Here is a 26900-nt window from a genome sequence, read left to right as displayed (position 1 = left end):
CGCGGGAAGCCCCCGCCATGCGCGGGCCGGCGCGGGGGGGCCGGGGCCTGGTGGGGGCGCGGGTGGGCGGGCGGCCGAGCCCCGCGGTAGCCGAGCCTTGCGGTAGCCGTGTCCCTCGGACATGTCGCGCCTTCCGGCCCGGAGGCTTGCCGCGGCGGCGAGGGGCTGGCGCGGCTTCTCAGGTCAGAGACTCCTTCTCCCCTCACACGCCTTGCTTCACCGCACCGGTGCCGCCCGGCTCGGTGCCGCCGTGCCCTGCCCGCCCCAGTCCAGCCCGCCGCCCCCGGGGCTCCCGTAACTGGCTGCCCGGGGCACGCTAAGCGTTACCGCCGCTGCGAGCCCACCCTTCCCCCGGCACGGCGGCGGCTCGGGGCCGGGCGGGCTGCGGGGCCGCCGCCCCCGTCCGTTCCGCTGTGGGGGCGAGGGAAAGCGGCTCTCTCTGGCAGGGGAGCCGTAGCCTCGGACACGGTTGAATCCGAGGGAAGAAGGGCTTATTATTTGAAAAATGAAGCAACGATGTGGAAAGCTCCTTGTTGTCTTCAAAATACTGCCTTGTTTAATGCTGGTTGCGTTCTCTTGTCTTGTTGCAAGGTACCCTGTTTGTCTTCTGTGTAGGTGGAGAGAAACAGTGAAAACTCTCTCTTTTTAAACTGCACAAAAAGCTGTAATTATATTTCACTGCCTGGGTCTCCTGACTGTTACTCCAGTCAGTCGTCACATAGTGAACGCTTTATGATATGACCATCAGTTGTCATGCATAAGTAATCTTCAATTAGTGGCTAACCATACTGGCTCCCACAGAAAATCCAGTCTATGTGTTCTGCTATAAGTCTTGAGCGTCAGCTCCCTGAAAGGCAGGCAGCTGTTCTGCTTGTGTTATACTTGCTTATGCTAGTGGAGGGTTGATGATCGTTTGTTCCAAGAATCCAGTACCATGCCATGGCAGCATGAATTCATTTTGTAGTAGGCACCTGGTAAGTGACATAAAAGAGAACCAGTTTCCAAAACATCAGCTGGTGGATGTTAGGAAACTGATTACCATCTCCTTGCGTGTGTCTGATGGTTTGCATCTCCGCGCAAGCAGTTCTTCAGCTGCAAAAGGTGGTGACTGAGAATTCCAAAGTTGGTGAAGTTTGTGACAATGATGTTTAATTTTAGCTTTTGTCTTATCGTGCACGCCCCCAGCTCCCAAATGCGCACTTGTAATTCTCTTTAAAACTTGTCTGCTTTGGCTGTGTGTGGATTTGGAAGCAGGATACGTTACTATATGCTTCTGAGGAACTGTTTTCAGTTTGGCTAATGCTACTGTCAATTAAGTTAAATACATAAACAGGGACTCGAGTATCTTTCATGCAGAAAAAAAGCGCATTGCTGTATAAACCTGTGTTATTTGATGGTTTCTTTGTGGCATTATTAGTAAAAAAAGAACTGGAAAGGCCTTGATAACTGTATAATTGTTCCAGATGAGTGGTATTTTTTGAAGACATAGTCAAGAAAAGATGCTATACAGGTGTTGTGCTTCAAGCCCTGCAGTGTTTGAGGGGAGCAAGGGAGGGTGAGTGCCAAGTGCACCATGAACACCAAGTGTAGAAACTGGGATGTGCAAACCAACATAGCTTTCTAGGGTTTCTTGCTCGATTGTCAGGTTTAGCATATGTTAATTTCTTTCAATCTGTTTTATAAATATTTGATCATTAGTTGAGTTTTGTGCACATTGTTTCATAAACCATTATGGTACACAACAAATTGAAAACTTCAGGAGGTATATTTATGTCACATAAGGTGAACGAATGCTACTAAGTGTCAGATGACTGGAGTATGAGAGTGTGTGTGTGTGTGTGTATATATATATATATATATAACTGCAGTTTTCTAACTGGAAAGGTCTTTTACCTTGACATGGTGCATTTTTTTTTTTCCTCTAGTTTGCAAGTCATGTGCTCTCCGAAGATTTTCCATCCAGCCTGCCCAGCAGAAGAAGATTCCAAACCGGTATTTGGGGCAGCCCAGCCCCTTCACACACCCACACCTTCTCAAACCAGGTTAGGTTCAGGCTCTCTGTGAGCCAATCGTTGGTATTCTTTCTTGTCTCTGTTTTGCTGAGATGTCTAGGAGAGAGTATTTGCTGCATCATACAGGTATCTGTGATTTCAGCTGTTTATGATTACCTTCATTAGGCAGTAATTATATTTAGTAGTTCATTTCCTTGTCTGAGATGATGCTGATTCCAAAAATAGGCTTCACGTGTTAGCTTTTTACCTTTTTTCATGGGGTGCTCAGTGTCAATGACTTCAGTACTGCAGACCTTTCATGGCAGTGGCATCTTGGGAGCTCATTGTCCTGCAAATGCAATACAATTTATATTAAGGGGGAGTCCTTTGTGCAAGCTGAACTGCTAGAATGCTTCATATCTAATGTCTTGCAGGTCACAAAATAAAGGTGTCATTCAGAAAAGGAGATCAGGGAGAGACTTATTAAGAGATGGACACCACTTGTGTAAAAAGCATGCCCCCTTCAGAAGAGTATTCAGGCTGTGAGGAAAAGAAGAAAAGGAGACTTGTGGCTGTAAAGTTAGAAGGTCGTGATGAAAGAGAAGCTGAGGTTGTGCAGTTTTATGAGATTAATTAAAATAAGCATGTAGGTATGAAATGACCATGATTAAATCTGAAAAAAATTGGAAGTAAAAATATATTCAGGACATATTGTCCAGGGAAACATCCTGGTTCCGTGTTCTTTTTCCATAGATAGGTATACAGAGAGAACAGATGAATGTATAACCATGCACTTACATATTTAACTGTAGAATAATTCAGGTCAGAAGGGACCTCAGGAAGTTACTAGGTCCACCCTCTGCTCAAAGCTGAGCTAACTTCAATATTAGATCAGGTTGCTCAGGGCACTGATTAACAGCTCACAGTAAACGAGGCTGACACTTTAAAAGTACTCACAGCTGAAACACTGGAGATTAATTCTAGCTAGTAATTTTCTATTTAATAAAGGAGTGGTGTTTTCCTTAAAATAATACAACATCATTTTATTGCAATTATTGTTTTAAAAAGCAAATGCCTTTAAGACAGGAGAATTTCCAGGCCTTGCAGTCAGAAGACAAATGGGATTCCCATGTTCCACCCTACTGCAGCTTCTAAACTTCACTGGTCTGTTTGTGATGGAAAGCTGACTGCAATACAGTAGAGCATAGGAAATTTGCAGTATAACATTGCAGAAATGTGGGGTCAGATTGCATTAAAAGAGTTTCTGTGTTCTCTGTCATTTCTAGATCTACAGCGTAAAATGAATTTGGTGGTTTTGGTTTTTTTCTTAAAAAAAAAAAAAAAGACTTTTACACCAAATAGGTGTTGGGGATGTATTGTGTTGAAAAGGTGTGAAGTTTAATGCAAATACAACATATGTGATTTCCTTAAACTCTCTTTTGTCAAGGAAAAACATTCTGTATAGAACTTCCTCCTCCCACCCCACCCATGCAAGAATCCACTTACAGTACAAGTCAAGTTTCAATTTTTGTTCTAGAGTTGTCACTGCGTAATACATTAAAGAGGAAGAAAAGGTTATGAAAGTAGAAAGTTAACAGTATGAAAATGCAATCTATGTTAAAATAGAGTATTAGCCAAAATACTGATGAAGGCTCATGTGTTAATTTAAATCATAGTTAAAGAGTCTCACATTTTTAAAAATACATACTTAAGCTGTTGGTTGTTCTTTCGACTTCAGTCTGGTTCTGGTGAGTATCTTGATCGCTGTACTTCATGTCCTTCGTGACTGGAGCAGTTTAAAATGTACTTTCATCTAAGAGATCATTTGTTTAGTTAGAGTCATTAGGAATATAGTATTTAACTTTGGAAAAATCTGCATCGTTAATTATTGAGAAAAGCCACATCTGCCCTGGAAAAGATTCATTCTCTTAATCAGAGTTTGCCACCAGCCTGCGGTTTGTGGTTTCTTTCTGCCTGGAATCTTGTGACTGGTTAGACTCTGCAACCTCTATGTTTCTGCCTGATCTCCCACTATCTGTAACACTCAATCCGCCCATTATGCTTTAAAACTAGTTACTTTATGAGTTGACTTAGTGTGTATTTGAATAGACATTCTAGCTTTATCTGAGGAAATTAATGCTCAACTTCAGGAGGTAATCTTCTGTTCAATGTCCAGATGCTATAAAACCCATCGGTTTTCAGCAGTCAAAGTCCAGTTTGCCTTGCCCCTTCCCCTTTTTTTACATGTCTTTCTGAAAACACTCATCTGTTTTGGATGTTTGTCTAAAACTACCAGGTTTTGTGATTTCTGCTTTTGCACAGAAACACATAACAGAAAATCCGATTTGTTAAAATAAATTTCTGTCTTTGCATGGTGGAGGAGCAGATTGAGTGAGGATGTGCTGTAAGGATGGAAGCTGAAGAGATGCATGAGAGCGCAGTGGGAAGGCTAATGAGGGATCACAACAAAGCCATGCATGTGAAAAGCATTAGGGAGTAGGCAGGAATCAGGCATGCGACTAGTGGAATATCACGAGTGCCTTGAATTTCTCTATCATCTGGTTTGTTTTGTATTTGTAGGAGAGGTAACGCCAGGATTGTCACAGGTGGAATACGCTCTTCGCCGACACAAACTGATGGCATTGATCCAGAAAGAAGCCCATGGCTGGGATGGATTGGACCACACAGTGATTCTGCTGTCCAACCCCACGTACTACATGAGCAACGACATCCCCTACGTTTTCCACCAGGACACTAACTTCCTGTACCTCTGTGGGTTCCAGGAGCCTGACAGCATCCTGGTGCTGCAGAGCATTCCTGGCAAAGCGCTGCCCTCCCACAAATCCATACTTTTTGTGCCCCGGAGAGATCCAAGCCGAGAGCTGTGGGATGGGCCTAGATCAGGCACGGATGGGGCAATTGCTCTCACAGGAGTAGATGAAGCTTACACCATTGAAGAGTTCAGGCACTTGGTGGCCAAGCTGAAAGGTAACAAAAAGATGGAGGGGGAATAAGATGAGATATCATTTGCAGGATCTGAATGGTATGGGTTTGGAAGGTGGTCTGTGACACCAGTTCAAGACTGTCATGAACTTGGGGAGGTGCAGGGGGTATGACAGTATGACAAAGGCAGTTGGAAGTTCTTGTTAGCTTCTTGAGGGTCACCAATGGAAATGTAGTTTGGAAAATAATAGGTTTTCCTCCCCTCTGAATTTCTTGTGTACCCATGTGAATGCCAGTGAGCACATCTGTGAAACATAAGGAAATCACAAAACATGTTACTGTTTTAGTCATATCTTTTCACTGACAGAGCCAGAATCAGGTGAAGTATAGGAAACTTGAAGGTATTTTATTTATTGGAAAACAATCCACACAGGGAGGTTGTTAGTCCACTCGCCTTTTTTAGGTAGATGTTGACTTACTCTTGAAATACAAACATTGCTGTCCTTTAGACGTGTTCTTCTGCATCTGTCATCACCATGTAGCCTCAATACTTATAATCCAGGGTGAACTTAAATGCATTATAAAATGAAGCTGAAGGTTTATGACAATATAAAAAGGGCAAGTGCTTGGGGGATTACACAAATAAATGGAGGGAATTCTGCAGTCTTAAATACCATCTCGGATTCTAGTTATTTTGTTTCAAGAAAGGATATATTGAAAATAGAAAAGTCACAGAAAGGGCAACAAGGATGATCAAAAGTACAGAGTGTGTGTGAGATACATGCTGGGCAAACCTGCTCAGTTTGAAAAAGAGAAGGTAAGGTATGATTGATGTCTATGGTTATGGAAAGCACAGAGAGGATGAGTAGGAATGATTAGTTGCTATTTTTCATAATTTACAAACAAAGGGAACACTGAATGAAATGATCACATGGCAGGTTTTGACACCTTTTAAGTTTTAAGTTGTAGATCATTCACAGAAGGTTTGGAATGTCGAAAGTATAAATGGATGCAGAAGTTTTCAGTTCCGTGGGGAAGAGGTCCATGAAAAGCGGTTAATCACTGTTATGAAGATGCAGCCTTGAAATAAAGAGACCAGAAATGGGGAGGATGTGCTAAGGGAAATACTCTTTCATAAGTGCGCAGTTTCTTAGAGACTTTTTTTTAAGTACCTGCTAGTGGCTACTGTCACCAAAGAAGGAGGGCCTAGGTGGACATTAGCTGTGACTCGGCATGGCTTTTCTACTCGTTCCCATTTAAAATGCTCCTGTGGGGAGAATGCGGGTGCTAACTCTGATGTTCTAAATAAATTTCCACATAGCTAAGTATGTTTGTCCTCAGTAAGTTCATCTTCTCTGAATGGCTGAAATAAGCAGTTGTTCCCCAAAGATACTCTGAAGCATAGTTAATAATGACCCTGATTCCATGCGATGGGTAAAAGGTAAATTGCCATCATCAGGGGGGACAGGCTAAATGAGAGGATGATTCAGAACATGCACCACTTAGCTTGCACAAGTGCAGCTTTGATACACAAACTCTGAATGGATCTGTGCGAGATACATTCTGTGCGAGATACGATCATTCAGTAATGATCGTAAAACCCAATATTTGCATAGAAGTGGGGATTTGTCAAATCTAACACTATGAATTGATAATATTCCACATTTTGAAGAGATTGCTAGTATCCTGTGGCAGTGAAAGTGTCTATATGGTCTGTAAATGCAGATTCAGAGGAAATTAATTTCTCAAATATAGCAACAGATCTAGTTTAGGAGGAGTGAGTTTGTTCAGTATGGGGAGGACATTTCTACATTTATTTTTGTCCGTGTCAGCTTTTGTTTTGTATTCCAGGTGAGTCAAACGTTGTTTGGTATGACTTGACGAAACCAGTGCATACAGAGCTGCACTTTGACTACATGCAGCCCCTGGCTGAGATAAAAGCTCGGAACAAAAACCACATCCAGGGCATCCGCCATCTAGTGCAAAACCTTCGGCTGATCAAATCTCCTGCAGAGATTGAAAGGATGAAGATAGCTGGACGGGTGACAGCAGAGGTATGGGGTCGTGTGCTCTCCAAATGAACCAGTGCATTCCTTTAAAGAAGAAAGGGGAGAGGGCTGTTGATGGGGTGACATAGGTTGGAAGGATAGCTTTGGTCTAATCTGTTACTGAACTGCTGTGTCTCAACCATCAGCTGGGCTCAGCTCCCTCCACATGACAAGGAGAAACAGGAAGACTGCTTGGACTACCAGCCTCTCTCAATTAGTATAACTCCAGCAAAGACAAGCCAGCAGCTGTTAGACTGTGTTTAAAAGCAATATCTATTCAGGAACAGGGGTAGTCTCCTCACTCTCTTCCCAGCTTCCCTTCTCCTTCCTCACACCATTTTCTTTCCCATTTGTCCTATTGATTTTGAGGAAAACAGGATTTTTGTGAATGCTTGCCCTGTGTATGTCTCCATATTCCCCCTTCTCCCCCAAATACCTTTTGAACTCATTGGCCAATTTTAAACAAATCTGACAGATACCTCAAATGCAATTATGTTTTTGTAAATATTTAGCCAAATAGAAAAGAGAGGCACAGCTTGTCTTTCTCTGAAGGAAAAGCTACATAAGGCACTCCTAATATATGTGAGGGAATCCACAGGTGGTAAAATACCAACCCATGGGATCAGCTTTAATCATCTAATTCTTTTTCAAAAACTCGAGTCAATCAGCCCCTAAATACAGTTTCATGGGCAACAGAGCTTAATTGGTTCTAGTCTTGACAGCACTCTGCATTTTCAGCAGCCTCTGGTTCCTGTGTTCTGGGCCAGCTGATTTTAGGACTTCCTCAAAAGACAGCAGGTAAAAAAAAAAAATTCCCTCAAGTTCAGGCTCCTTTGCTAACTGAAAGGCCCTTCCTTTTCATAGGCTTTCACAGAGACAATGTTTGCCAGCAAATCCCCAGTGGATGAAGCCTTTCTGTATGCAAAGGTGAGTACTTTGTGGTTGGAGGTGAGATAGAAGGGATGGATGTTGTTTATCCTTCCAGGAAACTAGAAATGTCAGATCTCTCTATAATGTGCCTCCCATTGTAGCACATTTCTTCTTCACCCAAGTTTTGTGCTTCCTAGGACGTGCGGAAAAGTCAATGTGAGGAATTCTTCAGCTGCACTTGCCATACCCTTATTGAAGGAACATAGTTGTTGTCTAAGCTTATCTGCTATTGATATCTTTTTCTACTGTATTTAAATACAAAACCTGCTAAACAGTCAGAGATATAGTTATTATCTTTTTCTATAATACAGGTCTATTGTCAGAATTTAAGTAGTTATAACACCTATTTGTAAAGCCTGCTACTCTTGACTCTAGCCTCTTACTACATCAGATTGCACAGCTCTCTTGAAGCAGTGTAGACGCCTCTCAGTTACAAAATAAGGACTAATTGGCCTGCACATTTGGCAAGGAGTTTTGTAAGGAATTGCAGTGAGATGCCTGTTTGAGAAACATCAGCAGCATTTGACCCTCTGTTATGACATAGATGGGCCTGTGTTGACATGGCACTGAGCAGTAGTACTGACTTGTAAAGAAAATTATTTTAATTAAAGTGTATTTTACAGATCAATTTTTCATTCCAGATCAGGATTGTAAAACCTACTTTACTATATGTAGGCATCCTGTTATGTTCTGTCCCATGTGGTTTTTGGTAATTATAGAAAAGACGTGTTATTAATACATTAAGGATATAGAGGGTCTTTATAGATATAAGTTTATTCATTTCCATGCTTTCATCAGCTTCATCACTCAAGAAAGGTAAAGATCTTGAGGCTTACAGTGCTTCCCCCTCCCTCCCCCCGCCCCCACCATCAAGGTAATGCATGCTTTCAAACCTTCTTAGTTCAACAAAGTCATGAAACTAGATGCCTAGATACTGCTGTAAATATGCTGGTACTTTGTAATTTTAAAAGACAACAACAAAACATGACCGTTGTCATGCTGACATTGAGGATCTTTGAAAATTCGCAAAGTCATATAGCAACTAAGAGCATCACTTTATATAAGAACAAGTCCTCACCTGGATTTATGACAACGTAATGAATCTTTGATACAGTATTGAGCAGCTTGCACCAGAAAGAGCTTCCATGAGACCAGATGCAGGCTTAAAACACTCTTAAAAAGTGGATAGTTATGTATTTTTTTTCCTCCAGTGTTCTTGGACAACCTTCAAGGCTGCTTTCATTTAGTGAACTCACTTTTCCAGTTTCGCTTTGTGTTGTACAAATTAAGAAAACAGTTGTAGGACTTGAATTATAATAGCCCCAGGGCAGTTAATCACCTGAATCAGCACTAACAGTCTCCTCCTCTCTGAATTGGTATTCCAGTTTGAATTCGAGTGCCGGGCCCGTGGTGCTGACATCTTGGCGTACCCCCCTGTTGTTGCTGGTGGCAACAGATCCAACACTTTGCACTATGTGAAGAACAATCAGCTCATCAAGGTAAACCATATGCTGTCCAAGTAACTTAAAATGCAGTGCTTTGACACACCATCCCCTCTAGCTGCTCTTTGTTTTGACTGAACAGATCAAAACACTTAAATACCTATTTTCAAGCGAGCAGGATGAAAGGAATTCTGCCCTGGTTAGTTTTACTGTCAGTGACAGATTAACTTCACTCTGTCTAGTCTCTTTTTCTCCTCTTTGCACTTACTGCAGTATTTTCTGAACAGTGGAAGGACTTGCAAACAAGCTTGCAAATAACTTCATTGAGCGAGCATGTCTGCTCCTACACCGTGTGCAGCAGCGTGTAGTGCTGGGCGGGTTGCTAACCTCACAAAAGAGAGGGACCGCTGCAGCAGGCAGAGTGAAGGCACTGGGGGGGGCCTTCTGCTGTTACTTGCATTGCTTAGGTTTGCTTTGCAGCATACGGTGCAATAGGGCATTCCTGTTCTGATGAAGCTGAAAAGCATTTTGGATTCCCATGTAGGTCAGTAAAGCAGGGAAGGGGAACACGAAGGGAAAGGATCAGTGTTAAATGTTGAGAGGTGGATTAGGTGGCTGTAGGTCAATTAACGTGTCTTGTCGTATTTTGAAGATTCACATTATTGAATTGAACCTTCTCCAGTTTTCCTGACAATACACCTTTAGATTCAGATAAGTATTTTCAGGAGAAGTATTCCCCCACTGCTCTACTCACAATTCACTTTTCAGAGCAGCATATTTTTCCTCTGTCTTAATGCAGGATGAAACTTTCCCACTAGCATTGTCTTTTCTTGAAGCTGGCATGCTAGCAGACCTTGAAATGATCTGCAGAGACATACATACAAAAGATATGACAGGCTGCTTTTGGCAGAAAGAAGCCTCCTTTGTTGTATTGTCATCCAAGGTCAGGCACGCTCATATAACTCCAGTTGCTTCTGTTAAAGTTGTTCAGTTAAATGACTGTCACTTGTTTTTTTCAAAACTGTTAAGTAGGAGGTTAAACCCGTAAACTTGACTCTTTCTTTTCCTTTGTGTGCTACTTCCTACAGATCTTGTTGCCAAATAGGCCAACAAAGTGTCTAATTTAGAAGGTGTCTGAAGGCTGCTTATGGCCTCGTGTGGGCTTCATTCAGTCCGCCACTTGGTGTACTCGGCTTTAAAGAACGAGGACAAGATGCATGACATAAGGCACTTACTGGACAATCAAACCACAGGCTGAATTCCTTTAGCCAATAAATTGTTACTTAGCTTGTTTAATTGCTTGGAAGAGGGCAGGTGCTATAATTTCATATTTTACTTAAAGAATTGAACCAGCGATTCTGAAAAAGTTAAAAATACAATTTAAATGGATAGCTAATGGCCTGTGTATTCAGTGGGATAGTGAGATCTGCTCACTGCTAGTTTATCTGCTGTGTGTTTGTGGCACTTAACTGTACACAATGATAGTAGCTAGCACTGGAAGTAGTGCTAGCAGTGAAATTCTACTTCTTATTTTTTCCCTTAACGTGCTTGAATTATTCCTTGTCATTCCACATCATGGCTGCTGGCACAGTCACGAATCTTTGGAGTGAATCTCTATAAAAGGCCTTGGATTACATGTACTGTAAATCCATAGAGAATTTAATCCAAACTTTTTACAGATCTCACTGCTCTATTTGTTGTTAGCCCCTTTAAGGAGGGAAAGCAAGGCAGTGATTTTGTGTCTTTTTTGCGTGGCTTTTTGGAAGATGTGCAGTCAGTGATTTAATTGACATGGAACAATTTTGCTGAAGTGAATTGGAGGATCACATCTCCAAAAGTTTTTTCTTCATCACCAGATAGATTCAGAAGTATATCTTAGAGCAGTCAAGAAAGTCCCAGGAGAGAACAGGGAAGATGGTACAAGCTATTCAATAGTGCATTTACAGTAGTGATACTCTGTCAGAGAAGTGATTTTGCTGGGTTCTCCTACCTTGTGACAAGGCTAAATCTTTAGCTGTTAGTGATCTTGTGGGTAGCTCAGAAATCTATGGTTTTGTTGCAAAACCCTTCTGTCTCAGTCACTAGCAGAGAACTTCTAGTGAAAGGAGTCACTGGTGTAATTTGCTGGAGTAAGCGATCCAGGTGTGAATGGCACTGATGTCTCAGAGCGCAGAATAGTTCAAGGAAAAAGTCTTTTTTTACTCTGAAGTGTTTGAAAATCAGTGTGTTAAGAGTTCAGGCTGTAGATAAATGTAACAGTCAGAGACTACCTTGCAGAGAAACAATCCAACTGGAATAGCCTATTTATAAACAGTAGCACCTGGGGTGTTGTTCAGCTAAAGGAATTCACATCTCTGCAGCTGCTTTGCAAAAAGAAATACATAATCTCCTTTCCTGCTCTCAGACAGAAAAATCAATTCAGTTAATAGCTGGACTAACCCACAGGCATTTTTTCCTGTTGTTCTTCAGGATGGTGAACTGGTCTTGCTAGATGGTGGATGTGAGTCGTCCTGCTACGTAAGTGACATCACACGTACCTGGCCTGTCAATGGAAGGTATGCTTCAATAAGGCTGTTTTGAAGAACTTTGAGAAGCTCTTAAATAGTTGATGGATTGAGTGTATGTGTGCTTAATCTCTGTGTGAGTAGTTTTAACATGTCCCATTCTGTGGTTCTTCAGAGTAATCAAATTATATAAACTAATCTTTCAGCATGAGAAGCTGTATTCCCCACTGCCTCATTAGTTACTACATGAATGTGTGTGATTACTGCTATTTTCAGCTACTACAGCATTCTTAAAGTGCGGAGAGGGCTTTCGTGCATTCAGCTGTGACTGACTCTGTGTGTAAGAAAACAGGAGTGTAGTTGACCTGTACATGGCTCTGTCAGTTGTGAATTTGCTGGTGTGATGTCCCTGTGATTGTGTGTTTGTTTCCTGTGTGTTTTGGCTCAAGTGCATTCTTTTTCCTGCAGTAGCTTTGCCTTGCTTTGCTTTGGGGTTAGGTTGTCAGCTGAGAAACCCTGCCTCTACCCAGTGTATTGAAGGGCATGTTGCAGTGATGCCTTGTCTGGCATTTCATATAAGGAGCAGTTGCTTTCCTTTCTGACTTTCCCTGCTCCAACACTGAACTGAATCTGCCCCCAAAATAGGTTCTGGATAGAGGTTTAACTGTGAGAAATGTCCTTTGTTCCTTTTCAGGTTCACCAAACCCCAAGCAGAACTATACCAGGCTGTCCTGGATATCCAGAAGTCCTGCCTGAGCCTCTGCTCCCCAGGCGTGAGTCTAGAAAATATCTACAGCCTCATGCTGAGCCTTATTGGACAGAAACTGAAAGAGTTGGGGATCCTAAAGAGCAGCATCACTGAGAGCCACTTCTTCAAGGTACTTGAAGTTTTTTTACTCTGGCTTCCCCGCACTAGGCCTGACTGTTTTCTCCTTGGGTTATGTTAGTGGCTTTAGTTTGGCTCAGGAATGTGCTTTAGAGGTTAATCTTTTAATTGTCCCCACTCACTATGCTTTAATTCATGTTGTGGACTGGTCTCAGCCCAGGACTGGATTTTTCTCGGAAAAGGCTAAACTTGAAGATGTATTTCAACCATTCAGCGTACAATTTGGTCTGAAGTAACCTCCCGGTCTTATATGTGCATATCGCGAATCTGTGTTCCTCAATACTTGCTCTTTCACTCTGCAGATCCATTCCCATTGGTCTGCACTACTTGTTAGTGTAGATGCAGCTTTAGAGTACAGACAGTCTGAAGGGACCTATAGAGGCATTGGTACTAACTTGTAATTCTGGGTCCAGGGCTGGCTGCAGGCAATTAGTCATAGTTTTGTGATCTGTTTAACATAGCATAAATCTGCAGTGCCACCAAAAGGTGCAGCCCATTATTCTCAGTTATTCCACTTGCTGCCTCTTCTGCACCATTTTGTGTCAGTATTGGGATTCACAGAGCTACCTGGTGAACGAGACTGGGAAACTGGCCTGCCTTAGAGCTGAACCTGCAGATAAAATAGGATCCGTTTGCAGTTAGAGAAGTTTATCTGGTCCCACTCATTGAGAACCTGCATGATTGCTGATGCCCATACAAGAAAGATGGCAGAACCAGGTGGCAGAACTACCCCTTTGGCAGCAGGACAGATTTCTGCCAGATTTAATTGTCCTACAGTGTCAGTGCAGTAACAGCACAAGTTCTCGCCTGTGAGGGGAGGCTATCATGCCAGTTTCTCTCGGCAGGCAGCAGCACAGTCAGATGAGACCAGCGTCTGCCTGCAGCTCACCCCCCAGTGAATGTGAGGAGCATGGGGCAGAGGAGGAATTAGCTCTTTGATTCCTGCTGTCAAGGAGCTCCTCTCTGGAGGGAGAGGGATTAGGATGGTGCAGGGGGAGGCGGTGTCAGTGCCCTGTAGACGTGGATTAAAATCCTGCTGTAGCTGCTGAGTGGAATTGGCACAGCGTCCACTCTGTCGTGCATAGGAGACCTCTGCCACATCACATAGCAGCTGTATAAGCTGCTGCCGGTTGTCAGGGTCTGCTGATGGGAGCAATGCAGGGCTTGGATGTTTAAGGGATGGAAAGGGTTGGGGCAGCAAAGCTCAGTGAGCTGAAAACTGAAGTCTTGCATGACATGCTGAGGTGGTGATGGGCTTGGGCTGTTCTTTTCAGTGACGGGGAAAGGGAGTCTGCAATATGCTCATAATAAGCACCTGGTACTGGTGGGTTTTGAGGTTTTTGGGTTTTACCCAGTTCTGGCAAAGAGAAGACAGCCCCTGGTGACCTAGTCATGGCAGTAAGATTGCTAGTTAAGCACGTAACTAGTCTGTCTCTTATCCCCATCTTTTGTTTTGTAACAAGAGGTTGAACTGTGTTTAACTGCCTCCATGACACTTGTTTTGTCTTCTGCTAGGCTGTTCGAAAGTACTGCCCACATCATGTGGGCCATTACTTGGGCATGGATGTTCATGATACCCCAGATATATCCCGGTCGCTCCCACTCCAGCCCGGCATGGTGATAACCATTGAACCAGGTAAAAAGACATGCAGTCAGTGGTGGACAAAAACATGCAACACTGAGGATAACAGTATTGCTTTCACTAGTTAGTTGGTCCCTCAGACCAAAGCATTCACGTCTTTTCTGGTGCAATTGAAAATGATTACAGTATTGGAAAACCTTAAGTTATTCCCCTCCCGAAGTCATTACAGTATTAGAAAACCCTATTTCCCTCCCAAACACAACCAAGGTAACAAATTGTGGGAGTAAACTGTCAGACAGTGATTGAGTGCAGTGCAGAGAAGCAGGGTCAATTCACTCGTGCTGTGTTCTGTGTTACTGTGACTAAACTACTACCAGTCGCTGGTAGTGTAAGTCTCAAGCATTGCAGTCTGCAATTACAGGCATTTACAACTTAGCTTTGCAAATTAGGCATTTCACGATGAATCTTTCTGCTTGTCGCTGGATTTGGAGCTGTCAGCTGGAAACTGATATTTAATGCTTGGCTCTTCTCTCTCTCTATTCAGAACATTGTTAAAATCATCATTGTGAGCATAGTATTGAGAGCAAGAAGTGCAGAAAGCCCAGCTGTAATTGTGGAAGTTCTTATTAACATGCTAGTGTCTGTAGCCACTGAGGGATGTTTTCCTTTCTTTGCCCACCAACTGCCATGAGTGAGGGGAAAGAGAGTAGCTTTCCTTATTAAAAATTGTCACCATCAAACTCGTGTTATGTTGCTGAAAATCCAACCCTGCTCTCATGGTGGTGCAGTAAGGGAAAGCTGGTGTTGTGGAGAGTGCTGTGTGTTTTAATTCCCTTCCTTCTTTCAGGCATTTATATACCTGAGGATGACATGAGTGCCCCGGAGAGGTTTCGTGGCATTGGTGTGCGCATTGAGGATGATGTTGTGATAACAGAGGATGCGCCTCTCATCTTGTCTGCAGACTGTCCCAAGGAGATCTACCACATCGAGCAGATCTGTGGCCGCAGCTCATGATGCCCCTTCTCTGCCTCTTTCATCCTCCTCAGGAGACGCAGCCTTCCAGGAATGCAGATCCCTGTAGCTGGCTGTAGTTGTCAAGTGATGGAGGGTGTGGACAGTTGATGGCTGTTTCCAAGACTGGGGCTGGGAAGTAGAACGCAGAAGGCTTGGGTACTGAGGGATGAAAAAGCAAAGCAGCCTTTTCTGTGCGCATTTTCCTTCTGATTTGATTAGTGCTGATGTTGAGCTGTTGTAGGACATGGGGGTGGATTCGTCTCTCTGCTTTGTGGATCCATCTGTTCTGGTGCCCTTGGAGGGATGAATTTTGTCGGTGCGACCAGCAGGGCTTCTCCCTGGTGTCTCTCCAGATGCATAGGTGCAACTGCTGAGACCAGGACCTCATTTTTCCCCCTTTAGCAGTAGTTTCACAACAGTCAGGTTTTAAAAAATGAAGCTTTGATAAATGCTGTTTTGGGGGAATAAAGTGTGTCAGACAGCTTTGATTTTTATAGAGCCCTGGAGGGAGGGGTTTTGGTAGTCAGGAAGATGGGTTTGGTTGGGAGGTAGTTTTATCTGAAGCCTGTGGAGAACACTTTCAGTATGTTAAGGATAAGGATGTGTTTGGGCCTTGTTCGGGTATATGCAAAACAGGCCAGCAGGAGGGAAAAACTTCTCGTCTGGTCTTTCAGCTTATTGGAGTGTTTGGTAATTTCAGAAAGGACAGATAGGACTCAGGAGGTTGGACATTCCCATTCTCGCTGTCTTCCACATTCCCTTCTTTTTATCCCAATGTCCATTCCAGTCTCCTGTTCTGAGCCCACCTCTATCCTGGGAACCAGGGCCATGTTGGCTGTGCTGGACTCCACTGGTGAGCTGCTGGTTGTCACCTGGATGTGAGGTGTCTGACTCTGGGACAGTCATAGCACCTTTCTGGTTTATGCTATAAGTGCCAGCAACTTCAGCAGTGTATTTTTGAAGAGTCTGCTCTATTGTGAGTCTCAAGTCTTTATATGACTTTTATATGGAATTTAAAGTAATTCTCCTTTTCAAAACTCTGAGGGCATGATCACAGCTGCCTTTTGGGTTTTGCCAAGTGCAGTCAGTAACTAACGCTGTGTGATAATATTTTTGAGGCAGCTGCAAATGTGATTAGGGGCTAGGATGGATGAGCAGTAAAGAGAAGAGTTGTCTTGCCTCAACATCAGCCTACCACCCAGGCCATTGTACGCACTAGTAAATGCACCTACTAGAGGTATACGTGGCGTCTGTGTATTTACTGAAAATATTTTGACAATCAGCTATTTAACATGTCTGAAAAATGCCTCTCTTCAGTGCATCTCCTTTTATTTATGCTTGCTGTTGCATCACATCATCTTACTTCCTTTCTGATGGTAGCTTTCAGTATTTTTTGCCTGTTATTCTCAATTTTCTTTCTTTTTCTCTTCTGTTCCTATATTGTCTATTTTTGACCCGCTATAATGTCACTGCTTCCTAATCCATTTTGCTTTCTAATCAATGTCACTGCATCTTCCCTGGTTTGCCCTAATTCCCCACAGTGAATGCAGTCAGAAGCATGTGGGGAAGGTAGTTAGCGTTCCTGAGTTCAACCTCTGGCTCTGTTGCTGTGTTAACTCTAGCAAAATCTGCTTTTTTTTTTTTGCCTCTCTTTTTTTCTTTTCTGGGTTTCATTTCACTTAGTGAAGGCCAAATGGACAGTGTCTTGCATCCCTTACTGCTTTTAATGGGAGCTGGGTGCATGCACTGGGGTTTGAATTTGACACTTGAAAAGCAGCCAAGACATGGCGTAACTTTGTTTTTTAAACATGACGAAAAGTAAATGCTTTTACAGAGTTTAGTGTATCAAGTTTCACCTAGTTAAGAGAATCTGCTGATCTTTGATGGAAGCCTTTGTTAGATGCTCAGGCGTTACAGTGATACGTACAGTGTCAGTTGTTAGAAGTCTTGTTAAGTGTGGGCACAGAACTGATGAACACTTTTGATGTTGTGATCTGTTAACACGTTTGTTGTTCCAATTACACCTGTTAGAGCCATCTCAACTGGGACAAATCTTGGATTTTGGAACTATGTAAGCAGCTTAAAATAACATTAACCTGAGAGCTACATGTGTGTGCTGATCTGCACATCTGCCGGTGTACCTAACAGATTTAATAATTGTACTTACTGTAAATAAGCCTTTGAAATACATATTAAAAAGCTATTTTTAAAATAAAACAATTTGTAGAAAGTCATTTCTCAGGCCACTGAGTTGCATGGCTGTTGAACAGATATAAGCACCTCCAGAAAGAGCATTATTTTTCAGGGAGATGTATAAATTATCTGTAACCTATCTTGGACTTGAAATAACATTGTCAAATGCCGGCACACACTAATTCCTACTCCTCTCAAGAAAATCCTGCCACTTGCAAACACCGGTCTCGGGAATGTTGCGGATGAATGTTTCTGTCAGTAAAGAAGTGTTCGTGACTCCGCTGAGTGGGGAGTAATGGATCTGCTAGGGCTGCTGTGCTGCACCACGTTAAGCGTGCCTTATTTAGGCTGTGCATTGCTCCGTATTCTGTAGTTCTTCCACAGTGTTCAGCCATTTCTTCAGCATAAACTGCTGCTAATGTTTTGAATCTGCTGTTCCATGTAAAGAAGAGTGCATTTTGCAGAATGTATTACATTTGAGTCTTATCGACCTGAATTTTTGAAGGCCTTTTCTCGCTTGTTGCAGAGGTGCACAATCAGAGTGTCATCGGGGACCTACACACCGGCTGCAGTGTCCCTTGAATACAATGAAATCCATGAACATTTTACATGGCCTTCATCGAGAGACTCTAAAGAATCCCGCCTCCGGCTGCACATGCCGGTGGCGTACCTCCCCAGTCGCCAGTCCCATGCTGCCAGATTTACCGTCTGTCTCTGCCACAGAAGAGATTCCTCGCTCCAGCCACTTGGGTGCAGGAGCAGCTTTAAGCGGCAGCACAAGTTACCAGCTGCTCGATGAGGGCATTGGTGGGATCACTGGAAGCGAAAGAGAAATTCAGGTATACGCAAGTTCACTTGGGGAGAGATTTTATTGCAGCTATGGCCCAGGTCTTAAGGCCATCAGAGTATGAGAGAAAATGAGAGCCAGCCATCCCTATGAGAAGCTGCTTTGCTTTCAGAGGAAGCCCGGGAGGCTTTTTTTTTTTTTGGCTTTCCCATTTCACCTTCTACCAGGGGCCTGCTTTACCTTGCAGAGAACTAGTTATTAGTAAAATCCTGTTGTTAAAGTAGTCTGAGCAGAGGTGCTAATAATTTGCAGATATGCTTCTGTCATCAAAGTGGAAAGAAAGGTGGCATTTAACACAATTTGGCATTCTGTCTCTGTCATCTGTGAAAAATACAATATGTCTTTCCTAAAATTGCACTCATTATTTTGCGAAGGAACCTGATGGTGTAGGAAGAAGCAAACTGAGGGAGCACGTAAAAGAGAATGGAGATGGAGGTTTTGGGGAATGTAGGATGCAATAGAGAAGATTCAGGAGAAGGGTGTGATTTGGAGCTGTGGGGATGTGTGCAGGTGGACGTGAGAGCAAGGGGAGAACAACGGGATACAAAATGGCTATTCGGTGTGTTGTCAGAGTGGTGCAATAGCTCCAGGAACCTGGTTATGCGAACCAGGAGACCCTGCCTGATTTGTCCTACTCAGGAGGAGGGAACAAAGGAGTCAGGTTGTATTGATGAACTTGGTCTTAACAGTTAGTTTAATTATTTCTTTTAAAAATCAATAGAATTATCATATGAGAAAGTTTTCTGCAGTTTCATGTTATTGAACATGTGTCATATTTAAAATAATGTGAAGGGGAAAAAGTACGTTTCTAGGCAAAATCTTCATTATGATGGAGGGAGCAAGGCTGAGGTTACATGCTCTTATGCTACCCAAATCACTGCTATGGAAATTTAGTAATTACTCCCAGGAGAATTACCATAAAGCAAAAAGAGTTAGGGTTAAATTTAGAACAAAATCTATATGAGATAAATGACAAAAATGCTTTAATTATGATGAGATGCTTAATACTTTGTGTAATTGGATAACGAAACTCTGCACTGCAATAAATTGACGTTTTTTGATTTCTTTTAAACTGAGTTGTCTAGAAGCCTATATAGGCATCTCTTCATTAGTATGCAGATCCAAGCTGCATTTAAGTTTATAATTTTCTGAGATCATTACAGCATCTCTGCTATATGTGCTCCCTACATGCATGCTCAGCCTCTGCTTGATTAAAAATCATCATTTGGACATTTTCAAAACGCTGGCTCTAGGAGTGGGTCTGACTTATAAAATTCATTATATTTCAGAGGTGTAACAATAAGTAACATTTTAAAGCGGGATTTATAACCAAAATGGATAGTGAGACACGTTGGGCTCCATGGCGCTCAGTTTCTCCCCTCAGCTCCTTTCGCCGCCTTGGAGTTTGTCTTGCTGTCTTAACTGGCTGCCAGCTCTGAGCCTTCCTCACTAGCGGCAAGCGGAGCAGTGAACTTCTGGGACAAGTTATGCTTCAGCCCACCCGGTTGTTTCTCTGAAGCACCACCTGATGTTTGGCTAACCAAACCGAGACTCTTCAGAAGGTGGGCAGAAAGGAACAAGGAAGAATTTCCAGGTCCTCCATGCGTGTTACCTTCTCTTGCTGACTCATACCACGTATGCCTTTTTAACTGCCATGACAGAGTTATCCATTGACAATGGCAAAGAAAAAATATAATTCCTGTCTGGGTAAGCCATATGACCAGATCTTTGAGCAAAGAAAAAGTAAACGAGAAAGCTGGTTGTAGACCCAGGAGTGAGAATGGCTACTGGAGGGTTCAAAATGTTCCTTCTCCTTGGATGCTGAGGAAACACGTAACACTGCGGGAGCGATGTGCAGTCTCGCTTTGGGAGCTTCTTGTGAACGATGGTCTCGGATGTGCTGTGATGGGCCAGAACTGACAGTGGTTGAAGCTCTGTGTTGGTTTTCTCCTCTCAAAACCCTGAAGAGCCTGTGGCTTTTTAAAGGAATCCCTTTTTGTCATGATTCGGGCAGGTGTATCATGGCAGCAGAGGTTGGGAACACTCAGCCTGTGGTTCAATCATCAACTAGAAGTTGGCATTCCAGCAAAAACTGGTTGAAATGCAGTTCTTTCCAGGGAAATAGGCTTATTGCATTTTTTTTGTCAGTAAACTGGACCAATATGAACAATATTATGTAAAGGGGAGAGAGGGTCAGCTGCTTTTTATTCCTAGGCAGAATGAAGCTTCTGCATCTATGTCCGCTTTTGAGAGATTAATGCGAAATGGGCTGGGCCACTGATGCAAGTTAAGATCAAGCAGTCTGACTCTTCTACCAGGAGATAGTTAGCAGATGTCCGGTAATTTCTTTTCACGTGAATCTTTTCCTCAGAGAGGCGGTGCTTTAAGTTTGGGGATAATATACTCTGTTTTTCCAGTCTAATGTGCGCACAGAGTGCAACATATAACATCAGTTTTGCCTATGGGAGCTACAAGCAATACCTGTGTAATTAACAGTATTGCATCTGGGCTGTGGACGCGTTAGCCAGCGTTGTAGTCATTCAGAGAAAGCGCAGCTGTTAATGGTACAGAAGGGGTGGAGGTTTAAGCTTTCTCAGTGCAGGTCTCTTGCCGGGCTACAAAACCAGGCAACTGGTACTGCCTATGAACACCCTTTCTTACCTCCTTCTGGCAGACCGGTCATTTCTGTTTAGTGGCCTGGGTGAATTTCGTCATTTGTGTTGCCATTTCTGCGCTGTCGTCCTAATGTGCCATCAGGATCCCGTTTTGATCTAGTAACGGCTTAACATTTTTAACGTTGCCCCTTGGATAGGCAAGGTTGGATATGGCATCAGGGATCAGGAGAATTCCCATCGTGGGATTGAAACCGCTGTGGAGCTGGTCTGGCTGACTCCTCGCACACCGTGCATACGCTCCCTCAGCCCAGCTGCACATGTCTTCTTCTCAGAGAGGCAGAGAGACGCGGCTCTACCGACGGCTCAGGAATCTCCGGTCCTCGCATCCCCATGCAGCTGCCCCTGTCACGGAGGCCTTAAATCTCCGACTGTCCTTCTAACTGTTCCCCCTCCAGACTTGTAGAGGTACCAGTCTGCAGCAGAAAGAGCCGTAGCCTCCGGTGTGCTCGTTGCGCTGACCTGTTGCTTGTTGTCAGGTTCCATAAGGTACCGCTGAGGTTCCTGTGATGCATTGCAGATATCTGGTATGTATATTGCTTTCTAATTTATGCTTTACCCTGTTCTTTTTCCAGGAGATGAGCTTTTTAACAGCTACATGGATGTTACTGTGGTGACTGTAACCAGGCAAAAACATACAGTTCGTATTGAGACAGTTCTACGTTTGTGGACTCGGATACGATTAAGAGATTTTTAAAGGCACACTGTATTTTTTGCCCTTCCCTGCAGAACAGAGAGGTTTCTAATGAACTTTCAGTTACACAGTATAAAGTGGAAATGTGTGATTCATCTTCAAAAGCACGTGTGTATTAGTATATATATACAAACACACACATATTATGCAAACAAATGTTGTGACTTCTAGCTAGTTAGAGATTTAGAAGAGATTTTCTCCAAGCATAATTAAGATTGTTTAGATATTTGACTCTTCATTTCTTTATTATTTATTTGGATTTCTTGTTAAATTTAATTTTACCTTAGAATTGCCAGGGTTTATAATTCTTGGGGTTTGAATAATTGCATTATCTCTGTAATATATTTTACTGTAAATCACTGCCATGTGGCCTTAACATTGCCTCCATCTTCAGGGTTTTTTTAGTTTTGTAATGTAATTTCCCTGCAGTATGAGGCTTTTGAGGAGACAGCATTCTGTGATTCTCACTTGAGGAGTGCCTTTCCAGAAAAGGTGAGAATGTGCTATCTGAAAGATGTGATTATTACTCTTGAAATTCAAAACTGTAAACTATGTGAGTTTTGAACCCAAATGTATCATTCTAACTGAGTTTCTCAGAGAAATAAAATGGAACAAGTGTAGCACGTAATGAAAAGGAGGACTGTACTGCAAACCTAAATTCCTAATATACTGATAACTGCAAATTAATCTCAGCAATTAGATATGAGAGCTATTTTCCTCCAGTGTGCAACATACTCTGAAATTTTAGTGAATGTTAAATTAGAAGACTGATAAGCTGTTTCTCTAAGCTCATTTAAGACAAGAAGTGCATCAAATGCTACATTTCTTAAGGACTCCATTTTTAATGAGTCACAAGCTAATAGAGGACTGAGTTGAAAATCCTCTAGAATATTGCATATCTTTGGTTAATAGAGCCGCTGAATGAAAGGGTAGGAGGCACCCTTTGATCAAGTAGTTTGAGCGCCTTCCTATTACAGCCATTGCATTTTACCTCCTCAATTTACTGCTGAGCCTGGTAGCTCGTGTGTGACAGCAGCAGATCCCTCAGTAAGGCATGAAGCCTTGATCTCAAGGCTGGGGGAGGGAGAAGGATGAGATGGAGAATTGTTTCTTTCAGTCATTTGCTCCAGCTGTTAACCACCCCATCATTAAAAATCTATGCACCTTTTCCTTTTTTTGCCTGCCCTCCACCCCTTGCAACAGGCATTATAGGGAGGATAAGGAGCAACTTTATATGTTTAAGGAAGGGCTTGGATACCTGCTCTGGGTTCAGTTTAGCCTTGACAGTGGAACTGCGACTGTACTTCTATAAAAATGCCTACAACTCTGAACTTCATGTCCTCCTTCGGTCGCATTTCTCAGAGTCCCCAGAGCTACACAACGGTGCTGTTCACAGTTTAGCGAGGAAAGCAAACCCAGAAGGACGAAGAACCAGGGAGGAAAGGAAGAAAATAAGCAATGAAGAGATATATGTGTTCCTCTGGTAGAAAAGATCTTGGACACATACACACACACAAAAGAAAATCAAGTCTTCCAGTAAATAGTACCTTCTCCTTTTTATTCTTTTTTCCCTAGTACTTAACGTAATTTTTGTGTATTTAAAAAATTAAATGTAAAGTTGCAAAAGGGGCTGCAAAGTGGCTCCTCTGGACCTGGATCCATACTACTTTGGGGCCTGCCCCTCTTTTTGCCGTCGTGTTTGTTCCAATAAAATAAGCAATTGTGCAGGACATGAGCGTAGTCCAGATGTTATCTAAGTCTCCCGTTTGTTCCCTGAATTGCCTGGCTTTGCAGATCTCTGACTACGCATGCCAACGCAAAGTGAAAGAAAAAAAATCCAAATCCTGAAGAGTGAGTGCAAAGGAGAAAACTGAGTATAAGCCTGTGAATTGATGTTGCCTGTTAGGTTACATTCTGGACTCAGGATCTGGTGTTTCAGAAAAGGCCCGTCCTTGAAACTCTGTGTTCTGTTAACACTTGATCACTTCAACCTCCTCAACAGCAAAGGTCTTCCCTTGAAGTCCTCAATGTCTGTTTGTTGTTCTTGCTTCACATTTGAAATCTAACAGGCATGATACAAATTTCATGTACCTCCAACTTTTTTCCATCCCACTTGGTAAACTTGTGTTGATTCAGCTATAATATACCTAACAGGTAACAAACATACTGTGGCAGGAGACGTTTCCATCCTATCACCTGATGTTTTCAGAACAACATTTCCATTGGAAAGCTTGCTCCAGATTGCATGCTGGAAGATATGAGTGACACTGAGTGTGGTTAAAAGGAGGGGTGACCTTTTACAGGGTCCGTAACCTGGATTTGCCCTGAAAAAAAGTTTGGAGAAGGTCTGGAGGAGACTGACCCAGGCGGCTGTTCTCAACCGCAAGCACTAACCAGGAGGATGTCTCCATGAGAGCTTTATTCCATGCCTGGAGGAGAAGGGGTGTGAGCCTGTGTACACCCAGCTGTACACGCCACTGTGTGCTTTTCTGCGTGCTTCCTTTTCAATTCAAATAGGGAGAAGTAGATACACACCTACTTTCCTCTTTTCAGTAATTAATCCAAGAAAAGTGACCGTACGGAGCACGAGTCTAGTGCTTATTTTGAATTCATTATTTCCTCTATCTTTTCAAGTCAGTCATATTTTGTCAGTCATATCAGTTTGAATTTTGCTCTGCTCGGGCTCTTCCATTCAGTCTCTTGTAACCTGCTTGTGCCACAAAGCATTATTTCATTTTATCTGAAGGTGGCTGGACTGATGATAATATTTAATCTGTTTCAGGAAGTTTTTAGAGTGTCAAGGAACAACAATTTGCATTATCTCCTTTATTATGTGTATCACTTCTTCAAAAGAATATTATTTAACTACAACGTGGCAAATAGAAGCGTTCTTGAAATTTATGCTTGTTGCAGATGTCGTATCCTCTTCCCCCAGCTTTGAAATTTGTGGTGGGTTGACCCTGGCTGGATGCCAGGTGCCCACCAAAGCTGCTCTATCACTCCCCTCCTCAGCTGGGCAGGGGAGAGAAAATATAACGAAAGGCTCGTGGGTCGAGGTAAGGACAGGGAGATCACTCAGCAATTACTGTCACAGGCAAAACACACTCGACTTGGGGAAATTAATTTAAGTTATTACCAATCAAATCAGAGTAGGATAATGAGACATAAAAACCAAATCTTAAAACACCTTCCCCCCACCTCTCCCTTCTTCCTGGGCTCAACTGCACTCCCAATTTTCTCTACCCCCTCCCTTCCAGTGGTGCAGGGGGACAGGGAATGGGGGTTGCCGTCAGTTCATCACACGTTGTCTCTGCTTCTCCTTCCTCCTCAGGAGGAGGACTCCTCACGCTCTTCCCCTGCTCCAGCATGGGGTCCCTCCTATGCGAGACAGTCCTCCGTGAACTTCTCCAGCGTGGGTCCTTCCCACAGGCTGCAGTTCTTCACAAACTGCTCCAGCGTGGGCCCCTTCCACAGGGTGCAGTCCTTCAGGAACAGCCTGCTCCAGCATGGGTCCCCTGCGGGGTCACAAGTCCTGCCAGCAAACCTGCTCCAGCATGGGCTCTTCTCTCCACAGGGCCACAGGTCCTGCCAGGAGCCTGCTCCAGTGCAGGCTTCCCATGGGATCACAGCCTCCTTCGGGCATCCACCTCCCCTGGCATGGGGTCCTCCATGGGCTGCAGGTGGATACCACCATGGACCTCCATGGGCTGCAGGGGACAGCCTGCCTCACCATGGTCTTCACCACAGGCTGCAGGGGAATCTCTGCTCTAGCACCTGGAGCACCTCATCCCCCTCCTTCTTCACTGACCTTGGTGTCTACAGGGCTGTTTCTCTCACGTATTCTTGCTCCTCTCTTCTGACTGTTGTTGGTGTTGTGCAGTTTTTTTTTTCCCCGCTTCTTAAATAAGTTATCCCAGAGGTGCTGCCACTGTTGCTGATGGGCTCGGCCTTGGCCAGCGGCAGGTCCGTCTTGGAGCCAGCTGGCGTTGGCTCTGTCAAACATGGGGGAAGCTTCTGGCAGCTTCTCACAGAAGCCACCCCTGTAGCGCCCCTGCTACCAAAACCTTGTCACGCAAACCCAATACAAAATTGTTACATGAATTAGAAGATCAAAACCATTTTTGGATTATAAAGATCTAGGCAAAATGGAAGTTGATTCCTTACTTCTAGCTTTATTATTCAAGAAACACATTTATAAAAAGAATAAAATTTTAAGTGGGAGATGAACTGATTTAGAAAAGTTAACACTGTCAATTGTAATTAACTTTGTAACTGCTTAATATATAGAAGTTTTAAAGTATCCTTTTCACTACTCCCAGGTATAAAAGCTCCTAAATAAGTAGTTGAGATTAGAGTGGTCTTGAAGTTAACTGGCATGTTCCAGTCTCTGACTGGAAGTATGATTTCTGTACGGTCTGCTATTGCCTATCATACCCTCAGCTGATCTTCATAAAAAGGCCAGCTGAAGTATTGCTGAGCCTATGGAAACAGGAACAAGTGTTTCCAGTGTTATCCCAGCAATGTTTTAGTTGTTGGGGTAGGGCTTTTGCTCCTATGAATTCCAGTCTTCATGGAAGTGACTGATGTTCTCTGTCATGCTCTAATGAGTATTTGAAACGTTAAGTATTAACAATGCATTCAAATTATGGAAAAAATTTCTCCCAACTGATCTGGCCACTCCTTTACGCAAAGGACCGTTCCCCATGTGACTGCTGCTGCATTAGTTGGATATAGCGAGACTACAAGTTCTATATGAGCTTTGGCATACGGGGCCAGAAAGAAACTTCCATTCTGTGAGAAAGTTCTTTTTTGCAATTCTGTATGAATGTGCTAGCGCTAATGGCAGAAGCCACAACTCCCCTTTTAATTAAAATATTCAATGGTATAATAAAAAGACGTTTTCTTCACTCATTTTGCAATTTTAGAGTCAAAATAAACTAGCACAATGGCTTTAGCCTAATGTATGCAGTGTTGATGCAGAAATGCTTCATCCCCTTGTTACCTGGGCAGTTTGTATCTTCTTGGGAAAAAAGGCTTGGAAAAATATGACCCTTGACTGCTTTCCAGGGGTTTTCCGTGCATCACAGTAAAGAAATAAAAATTTGTTGCCTCTTTTTCACACTCTTTCCCTGACCGTTCAGCGAATGAGATGTC

At 43.1% G+C, this 26900-nt stretch overlaps 1 protein-coding gene across 2 annotated transcripts; it reads left to right on the top strand.

Annotated features, from left to right (window-relative positions):
• The first annotated feature begins 9 nt into the window (after positions 1 to 9).
• On the top strand, positions 10 to 26900 carry XPNPEP3 (X-prolyl aminopeptidase 3). 2 transcript variants are annotated; one of them, XR_015706798.1, is made up of 13 exons: positions 10 to 182; positions 1926 to 2042; positions 4572 to 4979; positions 6786 to 6988; positions 7847 to 7909; positions 9298 to 9411; positions 11824 to 11909; positions 12553 to 12736; positions 14260 to 14380; positions 15174 to 16316; positions 18060 to 18372; positions 21193 to 21541; positions 21628 to 26900. XR_015706798.1 is itself a non-coding variant. In XM_087767229.1 (10 exons), the coding sequence occupies exons 1-10, from the start codon at positions 122 to 124 to the stop codon at positions 15338 to 15340; spliced, it is 1524 nt and encodes a 507-aa protein (XP_087623355.1). In that variant the 5' UTR covers positions 10 to 121; the 3' UTR covers positions 15341 to 17578. The 2 variants fall into 2 exon arrangements, 1 of the variants encoding a protein (XP_087623355.1); XM_087767229.1 differs by lacking the exons at positions 18060 to 18372; positions 21193 to 21541; positions 21628 to 26900 and having other exon boundaries at positions 15174 to 17578.

The sequence above is a fragment of the Nipponia nippon genome, unplaced genomic scaffold (assembly GCF_047370975.1).
Source record: "Nipponia nippon isolate SJK-2023a ecotype South Korea unplaced genomic scaffold, ASM4737097v1 scaffold_3, whole genome shotgun sequence".
NCBI classification, from domain to species: Eukaryota; Metazoa; Chordata; class Aves; order Pelecaniformes; family Threskiornithidae; genus Nipponia; species Nipponia nippon.
The sequence above is the reverse complement of the archived record's forward strand: the minus strand, read 5'-3'. Positions and strand labels throughout refer to the sequence as shown.

Bases quoted from the DNA above. Each gene is read 5' to 3' on its own strand.
- XPNPEP3 (XM_087767229.1), top strand. From the start codon at position 122: ATGTCGCGCCTTCCGGCCCGGAGGCTTGCCGCGGCGGCGAGGGGCTGG. The intron at 183-1,925 runs GTCAGAGACTCC...TTTTTCCTCTAG, and splicing joins GGGCTGGCGCGGCTTCTCAG to TTTGCAAGTCATGTGCTCTC. The intron at 9,412-11,823 runs GTAAACCATATG...GTTGTTCTTCAG, and splicing joins AGAACAATCAGCTCATCAAG to GATGGTGAACTGGTCTTGCT.